Source organism: Tigriopus californicus, chromosome 4 (assembly GCF_007210705.1).
Source record: "Tigriopus californicus strain San Diego chromosome 4, Tcal_SD_v2.1, whole genome shotgun sequence".
Lineage (NCBI taxonomy): Eukaryota > Metazoa > Arthropoda > Copepoda > Harpacticoida > Harpacticidae > Tigriopus > Tigriopus californicus.
This window is the reverse complement of record NC_081443.1, coordinates 5,645,279-5,658,511: the sequence shown is the minus strand read 5'-3', so window position 1 is coordinate 5,658,511 and position 13,233 is coordinate 5,645,279. Positions and strand designations below refer to the sequence as shown.

Sequence of the window (13,233 nt, the reverse complement as noted above, 5' to 3'; positions counted from 1 at the left end):
GGAGCAGAACCAAGTTAGTTAGCTCACTCTCACAGCATTCTTAACATCCCAAAAAATCTCTCCTTAGGCCAAGAGGAGCAGGCCAGCCAATATTTTGGCCTCTCCACTCTCTGTATCGAGCTCCGAAGCAAGTTCGTTGGCTGGAATCGCTGGGATCGCGCCCCGAGATGAGCCACGAACGAACGAACGAACGAAAGAACGAACCTCCGGACGTTCGTGCGTGCGTATGTAGCTGGGTATGTTTGTGCGTAGACGCAGTAGCTGCTGGCCACACAACACGCCAACAGCCAACAGCCATCGAGGAGGAGGAAGAGGAGGAGGAGGGCGGCTGTCGCAGGCGAATCTCATCGACGTCGCATCTTCTTCCGCTCTCAGGTTCAGATCGAACCGCTGGAGACGAGCTCATTCCCCGCTCATCATCGAGATGATCCATTCGGCCATTCTTGACACCCCTTGGATGGGCAGAGTTCACGAGCTCGGGGAAGGCCACCACTATCTCATCCAGCCTGCTCGAACTAGGGTGGTTAGGTGTGCAGCAAGAGCATGAAAATCGCCCGTAATATTGCTTTTCTCTCATGAATGCCTCTTTTTCTTCTTGATTTCGTACTCGCTCGCTGTCGTTGCCCTCCCTCTGAGCATCATCATCCAAGAGTCGTTTGATATCAAAGTGTCGGACACCGCGGGAGGGCGGATTTTTTTTTCTTGCTTCTCGCGTTTCCCGACGAGCCTGGGCTTGACTTTCGGGGGAAGCGGGGCACGAATGAGCGTAGCCAATCAGAATGGAGAAAGGTGGTTTGATATGGCTTGATATCAAGAGAAAATCCCACACGAGGGGCGGAGACTTGTTTGCCCGAGACGAAGCGGGCCATCTGAAGCAGCTATCTCCAGCTCATTTGGGCGTGGAGAACACGCAGTTTATGTGTCCAAATGCTCGAATGGGGAGTAAACCGACACATTGGGAATAATCTCGAACAGCTTACCCATCCCAAACCCCTGCCGGGCATTATTCTCCGGGTTGGTAGTCTGACGAGCTGTTAAAAGGGCATCTATCCACAACTACAACAGCAACATCAAGATTGATCCTTTTCCCAATAACGGAGGACGTTCACTTTACAGAACTACTAAAACAGACGAAGATCCATCCATCCATCTATTTATCGGTTCGTCCATTCAAATGTTCATATGCATCCGTAGAGAGCAAACACTACAACAATTGTCAATGTCCTCCAATGGGCAGTCAATACATATTCGTATCCATACTGTACGAGCATCTAATAGATGTCTGGACCATTCTATCCAATGAACACAACCAAAATCTTTTGGTTCAAGTCTCCGTTACAGACCTAAGTCCAAGTGCCATCATCGTCCCGAGGGACAGACAGAGAGAGACATGCATGAGGCTGTACTTTGTATGCAAAAACGCCAATCAGATTAGATGACCACTCACTGATAAGGTGAGTTCTGTATTGGTTGGAATGATGACCCCCTTATTGAGCTACCAGCCTTAAGTACCAAAGACTGAATATCAGACAGAATAGGAGGGTGCTCGGAATTGTCTAGTAAAAGCTTTCTCTATACCGTGATGTATGTATGTCCGAGGTTGGAAGTGCTTGTGTTAACTCCTTCGCCCTGAATAGAAAACCTCTGATCGATGAAAATAGGAAACGATTGGATGAAAATTGTATTCTGAAGCTTTGTAAGCTGAAGTTTTCGAACATTGAATGAAAGCAACGGTACGTCTTCGTTCAAAGAGGCCAATCAAGTGTTTAAACCGATCCATTTTAAGGAATTACAATAATACCAGCTTGCTATATTTACCATCTGCAATATTTTTTAAATATTGGCATTGGCCTCTTTGAATGCAGACATATCTTTGGCTTCATTCAAGGATCGAAAACAAGTTTGTCTCAGGTTTCCATGAGACATTTAGTATTTTAGTAAGATAGTGGTGTAGTAAGATATTGAAGAATCCAAAATTGACTTTCCTCCGACTGCTGGCATTTCGTGGATCTTTACCAAAAGCTCACCATTCCGAGAAATACCACACTCGGTTAACAATATGGGTAGTAATTATTTCTAATCAAATGTAGCGGCTAATAGAAAAAAACGAAGCTTGTGCATCAGCTATTTCAATGTAGCCGTTGGCGTGGATGTCAAATACTCGAGGATTTTAATATGATGCTATCTGGCTAGGTATCAGGAACTCGACTCATGTTGGTGTGTCTCTGCAAAAGAAATTGTCGCCAAAGAGGTTTTTTTATGATTTTACAACAACCTTTCCAACCAGGGAAATGGTTGCTTCCCATTGCAACCCTAAAAGAACTTCCCAACTCGCTTCGGGTCCCCAAGTTATCTAAATGCATCTTTTAATACGCTTTTTTGCACACTCTGTGCAAAACTCAAGTTTTTCCATTTCTACCACGAAACTTGAGGTCCCCAAACAATGATGACGACACGACGACGATGGCGTGGACGACCAAGGTGGAGGGAGACTCCACTCATCCTGTGGGGGATCACCAAGAATGATGCCAATATTGTACTCAGAGGTGCTTGCTTGACTGCTCATGAGGTACCGACACCCGAAGATGTCGAATATCTGGAGATATTTTACAGCAGGACTGCCATCAAGACTCTCGACCATGCCTGCCTCTGCTGTGGCCTCTGCTGTGTGTAGCACACAGAATGACTGAATGACTCCTTCGTTCTTGACTCTTGAGCGCTGTTGTAAATACACTAACGTGAGACTAAGTAATAATTACCAATCTCTCCCTTATCTGTATTGCCTGGCTTGGAAGGTTGGTTGGCTTGTTCTTTACGTGGATCCTCCAAGACTCTCGCCATCTATCCAATCTCCGTTCCCGAGGAAATAATACGTACAACCATAGTGAGCGGCTCTAGTTGCTGAAGAGCATCATACACTACATACTTACATACTCCATCCACCTACAGAACGAACCTACTACGACGGTGCAACCATGAAATCAGTCAAGGGAGCATCAGGAAGATAAAGTCGGTTGTGCCATATTGCCCATATCTCATGGATAGTACGTAGTTTCCCCTAGAGCGTTTTTTTTGTCACAAGGAAGGTGTATTGGAGTTATTGGTGTAACTGTGAAGCCTGACCCTGCCATTGAGAATTTGACCAGAATCTAAGCAGCATGTCCTATAGTCCGAAGGTGGTCCTTCATACTAAATCCATGACAAAAAGTCACCATCGCTCGTTTGAGCGGACAAAATCACACCAAAAATCCAAGCTGTTGGGGCTCAATACAAAATATGTAGAGTACAGTACTACAGGAAGACAATACCCAGGAGATTTTACAATCCGTCAATCAGAGCAAAGCCAGACTGGCCTGGCCAGCTCCAGCATATACGCGTCGTAACAACAGCCGCATCAACGGCATCAACGGCATCAGCCCAAGTCCCTGCTACTTCGACGACGACGGCGACGGTGACGGCGACGACGACAAACCCTACCTAAGTACCTATAGTAGGAACGAGAGAGAGGTTCTATAGCTTACTACTCGTATAGTCTACTTATAAGTCTGACTGACCAATAGTCAAGGACTACGAAAGATTGACGATCGTGTTCTATGTATAAAGATTGGCCCCTTCACGCCTAAAAATTAAGGCCTCAGGCGTCAATCAATCAGGCATTTTGTTCTCTTTGGGTTTTGGAGAACGAGTCGTCGTGGCCAGGTCCGACAAATGATATTCAGGATGTCCGAGTAGGACATCTCCAGCCATCGAGTAGTCCATGGTAAACTCCATGGGATAAGATAGAAAGGAGGGAAAAGGGAGGAAAAGGAGGCTGTGGCACCACACATCGTGACTTTACTGGTCATGATGGGTCAAACATTAATTTGACTTGCCAACTTAAAGAGGGTGAAACAGCGCTCATCCCGAGACAAAATCCTGGTCATCCAACTCAAATTGAGACATCCTCCGAATGATTGATTCAAACTCCAAGAATGCTTTGATGTGTTTCAGGGGAATTTGGAGTCTCGCTGGAACTAACAACATTCAATATGTGATCAATTCCTAGACCAGATTCCACCCACGACAAGAGGGATGGAGAAATTTTGTAAAGAAATAACATCATGATGGTTTCCTGTGAGATTTGACTGTTTAAGAGCGCGTCCCCATTTGTCCAGTCCAAACTGACCATCCTCATGTGCATAATACGGTAGTCCATCTGGATATTTTCAATGAAATCAGTCTCGTTGGTGCACTCGATCAACTTACCAATTTGTATTAATATCACCAATATGCAGGACTGCTAGTTCGTAAATGGACTAAAGTTCATAAAGTGTGTTGGCTGAGAGCCCAAGGGGCCACCATCGATGACTTTCATGACTTTCCATCGGCTTAATTAGACTCCCGAGCTCCCCAAGACGGCAGAAAAAGGCCATCATTATCAGTTAGTTGTCTGTCTTCTTGCTCGGATGAAATGTGACTTGCGCTCAACAAACTCAAAATGAGCTCAACAGAGAAGCGAGACATTAGAGGTCAAGAATGCAATGCAATGAAACGTTGCCATTCGTCCGTCCGCTTGGACAGCACGCGCAGTTATTCGATCAGTTTTCATTCTTGGGCACCCAAAGAAAAAACAAACCCACACATACAATACCTACCTATCCATGTACATTGTACATCGTACACTGTACAGTGTAGGGAACGGTCCAGAAGTCCTGGCCAAGTGATGATTTACTTCTCGGTGACATCTGTAGATTATGACTGGTGAGTGTTGTTCGAAAGATGCTCCAGGAAAGAGGTAAACAATTAAAAGCCCATCATAAACGGACATGGCAGCAGCATTGAAACTAGAACACACATTGCAATCGTTTTTAGGGAAAACATCTCTCTTAAACGTTATGTTAGCTATTGCCTTATTAAAAAGAGGCAGTGGTGTGTTTTGCTGGTGTTATCCACTCTGCATTGTTTTTGCACAATGGCATTCAGGTCTGTCCTTCTATTGGTAAGCCTTTCACAGTTTTAAAATATTCAAGATACTTTCGTATGGTTTGTGATATCTTGAACGGATCTCCACGCTACAATAACCCTAGAGAAAGTTAAGTTAAAGCAATAAGTCAACCTCTACATTATGTTGTTTATTCCCAAGGCTCTGGATTAAAATAAAATGTTGCATTCTTACCCAAGGGTCCAATTGTTATGCCAAAGAGATTGAAGATTTAATTTGTGGAAAACGAAATACGAATCAATCTTATATGAGATGAAGTTTGATCGAGAAGTCCGGCTTCACCATTCTCACTCTTGAACACTTAACAACTGATTGAAAATGGAAATAAAAAGGAAAACCAATAACTCGATTGGAAAAAGGTATTTTTGCTTGTGCTCAATAATCATTGCAGGGTGTACGGTATGACTTGTGTAGGAAAGCGTTTGAGCCATTCGTCATTTGATTTGCTTTTTCTTTAGCAATTGATGTTAACTTTGGTGACTCTCTTGGCTCTATCCTATCACATAGGATTCAGTTAATACTGTACGTTAAGTCTTAATGTTAAAGTCGTTGATTTGTTGTTTTAAATGGAGGTAAAACTTCTCTTTGAAGGCCCCCCCCCAAAAAAAAGGCAATGTTCTTTGGATTTGTCCTCACCAACAAGGGTAGGTAGGGTCTTTGAGATGGAGTACGACCTCCAAAATAAAAAAAAACCGCAACGGCAACTACGACCTCATCGTAACCAGCATCAGCTTCTTAAAGTCCACGAACTTGGGCATTGGCAACACCTTCTGTGTTAGATGCTGACTTTAAAAAGATTTTTCTAGAAGAAATCACCAAACATACGAAAGCACTCCCCGAATGGGCAATAAAACTGCAAAAATGGTGCGTTATAATCTCTTTTAAATAATTTGTTTTCCGCTACGAGAGGATCTTTAAATTGAGAACAACCAACTGTAGCTTGGCAGTGCGAGCTCTTATAGGGCGACCACGAATAAGCGGGACAACTTTAACTTCAAAGGTATATTATCAAAACTAAGAATCCTACGACACTGTATGAACTTCAAATTTGATAAACATTTTAATACATCCTCAATAATCCTCCCTGACTCTCACAACCGCATCAAGTTTGCCATTAACTGAATGGCAAGATGAGCGGATGATGTCAGGATCGAGGTCGGCCCAATCAGCCTCTAACGCTTGTTTGAGGGGACTGAAACTGGAGGACGAATTGACCCCGACCTTCCTCTCAAGAATGGGCTCAATGGAAATGCTCATAACGTTGAAGTCTGGAGAGGAAGGGTGACAAAACTGTTTCCCTTTAGCCGTGTGGCTTGGGGTCCTTTTGGGGCCCTCTTGGTGATCTTTTGACCCTCACACCCTCGGGTATGAAGATGAGGGGCGGTTTGAGGCCATTGGATGTCACATCACCCCACACCGTGATAGTGCTGGCTAGTTCTTGGAGACGAGATATCGTCCTCTGGTTCTCCGAATGTTCTCCAGGTTATTGGGAGCATTGGAAACCACTTTTATCTTAAGAATCTTCTCATCCAACCACATCACATGAAGATGCTTCCAAGATGTCATCCAATTGCAAAGCATCTTTGCTGTTTGCTCATTTGGAGGTTGTTCAGACTCTTCGCTAGTTTTCTGGATGCTGTGTCCCGCTTGATGAAGTTCGATTACCACTTCTTTTGGATTCTTTGGGACTTCTTTGAGCCTGATTTTGATCTCACAGAATTACACTAGTACCAAGGGTGTTAAACAGATGCTCGATCAATCCGAAACCTGTAATATTTCATGGTGTAGGCTTCAAACATATAAATAAGGCATACAAAGGGCGAAGTCCCGCTTAACCCTGGTCGCCCTGTATGTAGACGTACGCGTAGCAAATGCTAAGATGAATGGTACTAATTCTGAAATTATCGAGGGAATAAAGCGTTGGGTTTCAGAGGGTCCATGAAGTCAGAAGACCTGTCACCTGGACTTGTGATTCAACCATCGTATTCTTTTTTACTTAGTTATATATTTAATCATGATTTGGCACCATTTCCCATACTTTTGCGCAAGATGAGACAATCTCAACAGAAATCAGTGAGCTTGTCGTCACGTTTGGCTCCTCATTCATTGTTTTGATGGTCACCGATGATGCTCCCATACAATATCAAATGAGCATCAAACCCTAAGTCTGAATCAATATTCGGTATTTCCTTTTTTTTGGTTTGGTTTTTCACGGGCTTTTCTAACCGCTACAGGGAATGTAATCCCCAGTACTATTAAAATGAAAGGTTATAATTCGTCTATATATTACCTTTCAATCTGAATCTGATATTTGGTCTACCAACGAATTTGAGTTGGCAGACCGAGCTAGTCCTTGAGATATTGTTAGCAATCTTATTGGCATTCACTTGCAGTTCCTTTTCCCTTAAAAGTGCATTGATTGCAATTTGAGTGTAATAATTTCAATCTGACCATTGTGCGTTCTCGCTATTATGTGAGTAGAGGGTGCTCGTCCGATATACGTACATATGTATAAAAAAGCATGTTTGCCTGCATAATCAAACGTGCCGAAAAATTCGAAATTTTGTCTTAAGAAACTCATATCATCACACATATGGAGGTTTCCACAAATACAATTTTGCAATGGTTATATATTTCAAGCTTGAGGAATGAATGAGTTGAGAGCATTTTTATCCTTACAGCATCATGAATTTCTCTTCTATTTTTCCTTTTCGTCTCTGGCAGAAGTTTTTTTTGCCCAGTAGAGGGCAGGATCCAACAAAAAAGCACTGTATCGTTGGACACTTTGAGTCTGGCAGTGACACCTAGTGCCACATATTTTTGTACAAAAATTGACCTTGCCTCTGATGTTAGTACTGAAGAATCGTTAACATTTTATCACTAGATGGCGCACTAATAAGGGCGATAAGGGCAGATATGAGCAAAGATGGAGCATGAATTATTTTGATTTTGCACTCACATTGATACTTTGATCATTGAACCCTATACCTATATTTCATTTGATTTCGAGTCAACTAGAGCTTGGCTATGATCGAATGGAGTTTTGGAGTCGCATGGTTACAATCTGTAGTCGCAAACTAAGACAAAATTGGGTCGAAACTTTGACAAAATGGATTCGTTTGGCACTAGTGGAACTTGAGGAAGCCATGAGGGAGATGGGTGGGATTCTAACGAGAAAAGTGGGTCAATTTTGTTTTTTGAAGGAGAAATTCATTTTGGCTTAATGGGATTTTTAAATCATATGAGTACGCCGTTTCATCTTGGTGTCTCCACGACTTTTGCCTTAAACCATAGTACCCAACATTAGTCATGAATATTAGCCTTTTCTGTTTTGACTAGCCATGGTATGACAGTAAAAGTAAACAGTATGTTTGATTCAAATGCTCATGCGTTAACTTTAAACAATGCCTATAAATGTTAAGGAATTGATATTCCAATCAAATTATCGAATTGTAAAAGGACTACCAGAGAGCAGAGTAGGGCTATCCATGCCTTAACAATGAAAGATATTGTAAGATTTATTACTATTACTATTACGTTGCTAAAATATTACTGATTTAATGTCCCAATGGAGAAATATGAAGCGATAAAAAGTTTAAAAATCTTCTCTTATGTTTTCCTATTCCGGGACATTGCATTATTTAAGGGTTATTCTTAACATGTTCATTTGCACTTTTCCAACAGAATTTATCTCGACCGCCTAACGTTTTTTTAATCAATTTGTCCATAAACATACATCTGTTTTTCCGAAGAGGTAATGTTGGGTATCATCTAAATTCAGTCATCTTCATTTGAAAGTGTCAAGTGTCTTAAATAATAAAAACGTCACCCAGTGACTGATCCAGGGAGAAGTTCAAGTTTAGATATTCTGCGTTTCCGTCATTTTTGATTGCCTAAGGTGCTATTTTTCCAGGTTTCCCCCGAGATCATTTCTCCAGGGTTTTTTTCGAAACACCCACACACAAAGACTGCTGTACCGTACATCCGCCATTGCATTTTTTAAGGGTTATTCTTAACATGTTCATTTGCACTTTTCCAACAGAAGTTAGCTCGACCGCCTAACGTTTTTTTTAATCAATTTGTCCATAAACATACATCTGTTATTCCGAAGAGGTAATGTTGAGTATCATCTAAATTCAGTCATCTTCATTTGAAAGTGTCAAATGTCTTCAATAATAAAAACGTCACCCAGTGACTGATCCAAGGAGAAGTTCGAGTTTAGATATTCTGCGTTTCCGTCATTTTTGATTGCCTAAGGTGCTATTTTTCCAGGTTTCCCCCGAGATCATTTCTCCAGGGTTTTTTTTGTCGAAACACCCACACACAAAGAGGGAAGGATAGCAAGAAAAACGGGGAAATCGAGAAAGAGACCGAGAAAGAAAACGAGAGAGAGAGAGGGAGAGAGAGAGAGAGTGACTGTTGGAACGGTTCCAAATCTCTGGTGATTTCCCATCAGCTGTTAAGGCACACCAGAATGAACAAGAACAACAATAACAATAACAACAACAACAACAACAACAACAACAACAACAATAATAATAATAACGGTAAGACTCTCTGCTCCGTCACACTTTAAGCCAACCAAAAGGTTGGGTCTTCTATGTTTTGGAACTCTACTTGTACTAGCCCTACCTCTAACGCCATACAAACCTATACTATTTTGTCATCTAACTGATGTTTGAATGGTCAAATCAATAAGCAATAAACAATAAATGAGACGAAGCTCACATTTGTTGGTGCTCAACTGATTTCTTTTCCGATGCTCTACGGCCAACCCCTCCTAATACCTCAAGACTCAAGGATGGGTGCTATCATGCACTCATTAGGTTAGGGATTGTCAACCCCTGAATCCTTGTCCACAACTGAATCCTGAGAAGGTTTGGCCATTTGGTATGAATCTTCGAAACAATACGATAATTCGAGGCTTGATCGAATATTGTCTTCACTTCAAGGACAACTAGTCTGCCACAAAATCAAAGAGAAAGAATCCAGAGGAACGGAAAAAAATGTTCTCAATTCAAAGTCCGGAGATCATTCATGTATTTTCATCCGAGTATACACACGCTAAACAAAGAAACCCCCTTTCAACGAACATGAATTATTTCAAGATCCGATAGAAGGAAGAATGAATGCACTCAACAGAAGCATTTCAGTTGATGATTCAAATGGAACTTTTGCACTTAGATGTCACTTCATTGCGCAATAACGTGTGCGTACGCCATCAGACATTCATGTCTTTCACCTCCTGAAAAAGAACCTGATCGTCCCTCCGTCATACTTTTCCAACGTTCGCCTGATGAGCAACGCGAACACGAAGACGAATTGTTCTACGGGGGCATTTCAACTTGGAATAGACTTTCTCGATGAATCTCAATCCTCCAGCGACAAAGGCCCCAAAGATTTCAGCTAGAGCTCACAGATCAGAGTGCACTATGGTGACTTTCTCAATGATCCAGGGAAATTTGGATTTGATCTTATGGTCTGTGGGATGCGGAACACAAAATGAAAATACACTAAACATGGAAATGAAAGCATATTTGACTCATTTCTTGCTCCTCAACTCAAGACCTTTTCATTGCCAACTCAAATTTGAAGTATAAGCATCCGTGAAGAGTTTCTGTCAGAGACCCAAACCAGAGATCAACCTTGACCTAAACGTTTTTATTTCTGGTCGGAATAACTCTCGTAGGGTTGAAACTTGGAACTCCAAGCCAACCAGCCATCACTCATGAAAAGGCTGACTATTGTGAGAGCATTCATTCGTACACCTCATCATGTCATCTTTCCATTTGCAGTTCAGTCAGACAAGAATAATCTGTTACAATGATTAAGACCATCTAGGACCCAATCGAACGCGAAAGCCCTACGTCATTTGTCTTTGGCTGGTGTAAAAGCTGAGTCCAATTTGATTTGATCGTTAATCCGCTGAATGGACTAGATTGCCATGGGCTCTCAAAACCCAACCGGATTCTACTTTACGTATGTTTGTATAGCACGACGATACAGATTTGGCTCTCAGAGGTCAACTAATTTGTTTGATTGGGGGCAAAACCATCTTGATTAGTTCCACCTCATTTACAGAATTGCTCTTCTTTCATGCTCATTCACGAGTTTCTGCAGTTTTTCGTTGGGTTAGAGCGCTGATGCACGAGTTTTAGTTCCAGAGTAACATTTGGAATCATTGTGGTAAAGCAGGCTAAATAACAAGAGCTTTAAGTTTTTATATCCTTGGAATGATCGTGTTCCCATAGGAAGGTGGAACACGCTTCTTTGGTTCGTAAGCTCTAAAATAAGATTTTCTTTTCCCGGTCATCAAGATAGGTTTCATGAGGAGCATTCGGTGGGTAGGTCTAATTCAAGGCTAGGTTTGAAGATCATGTTTTAAAAAGAAATCTTGTCTCAACTTTGACATTCACTGTGGTTGATGTCGGTGGATTTCAAGTTTTGATTAACGAAGTTCCGCGAGAACCGACTCTCCCATTCTAATCCAATTGTACTTTGAACGTGGTTGATTAATGAATGAAAAAATCCAGTCCCTGTGATCTTTGTATTTAGTATAGGTAGGACACTATTAAAAACGTCAACTCTCTTCCTGTGACTAATGATTTCCTTTTTATTTTACATCTGGATTTATTTATTTCTAAGACGGGAGAAACTCATAAGAAGCCATTTTGTTTTTTGAACGTTACAAAGCTTGGATGAAACGAATTTTGACGTGGTAAATTGTCTGTGCAGGGTCCATCAAACAACCTAATGACTGAAACCAAGCAATTAGCAAGACAATGTCACACACCAGTTTACGGTAACCTCCTCTGTTCCGCATAACAAGCCAAGGTCACCGAGGTCACCGAGGTCACCGCGGAGCTGATGAGCATTTACAGAGCAGGGATCATTTCAGGATCAAGATCGTTCCAAACTCGAATAAGGGTAGTCTTCAAGTCTGGCCAATGAGTGCTTGGATACAGCAATCAGTCAGATGGTGAACCACCTCACACCTCCATATCCGTGCAGGCTTGGTTTGATACTTATTTTTCAGTTTTGGGTCCAAACATAAATGTTCGCCATTCTCTCCAGATCTGAATCTTCTGGAGTTTAGTAAGTTTAGCCAATTCACGAGAAGATGGTTCTAAGCAAAGCACGTCGTTCTTTTGAAGCCTTCAAGATTAGCTTTATAGGAGTTTGAGACGATGTGAAGTCTGAAATCATCCGTTCAACTAGCCTCGCAATTCCTTTTACAATGTTTCACACTGCCATTTCAGTTTTCGGTTTGCTTTTCACAACACTCACACGTCTCAAGTATCAAATTTCAGCCAAACTAAGCACCAACATAATCCACTTGTTCTCTTTTTCAATGATTTCTTGAACCAGTGTCAATTGTTTTTGCGCTAGCAATGACCGACTCAGAGTCTTGTTGATATCAAAATAAGTTGTGACGTCATGATATCTGATTTAGTGCTGCCAAATAGTCAAACAAGAAGAAATGTACGAACAAAGTTTTTCCATGGTTGGTTGCCATATATATCAAATATTGGACGTAAATACTCTTGCGCATTCTTCAACGTCTGCTATTGTATGCTTCAGATCAGGAAAATGATATTTCTGCATTAAAATGCTCACACGCAGTACGAAGGATTTTTGCCCAAACAAAACCAAAGATGCAAGGTATGGTAGCACTCATCTACCAGATCGGGGTGTCAAAAAATACGGGATTATGATGCGAAATTAATCAGGAAATATTTAAATTTCAAAAATCCTAAATCTCTTACAACAACCTAATGAGCTCTTCCTACGACAAATTAGAGACAGCAATTTCAAATAGATTGGGCATTTGCGATTTTCACCTAATTTGAAAATGTCCTTCTTTGGATCGGAATACGAGATGTACGACTAGTACCAGACGAAGACTCTAAAAAAATCACATTAAGAATATGTTTTGATCTCGCAAACTTTTTGAAAATAGGATGCAGTTAGAACGAAAGAAAACAGAATAAGGAATGAAGAAACAATCGCATTTATCAATGGTCTGAATTGTCGATTAACTCTAAATGACGGGAGGTGAATGGTAACTGCTCAAAAGGCTTCTACTTGAGCCGAAATATCGATTGAAATAAGACCAAGAATGATCATTAGGATAATATGTAGATAATTCCAGCTGCTGCCAATGAGTCACGAATTCCTTGTTAACAATCATGCCCACCCACAACCCCATTCAAGTTCAACCAGGGACTCATCTCGTTTTTCTAGCATGGAAT

The 13,233-nt window shown here is 41.5% G+C and overlaps 1 protein-coding gene across 1 annotated transcript in view; it reads left to right on the top strand.

Moving 5' to 3' along the window:
• Nucleotides 1-9,455: 9,455 nt before the first annotated feature.
• LOC131879138 (uncharacterized) overlaps nt 9,456-13,233 on the top strand; it is a 9,328-nt gene continuing 5,550 nt past the window's right edge. The window contains exon 1 of the mRNA XM_059225373.1: nt 9,456-9,528. Coding sequence (XP_059081356.1) covers nt 9,456-9,528 — 73 coding nt within the window. The remainder of the gene's footprint in view (nt 9,529-13,233) is intronic.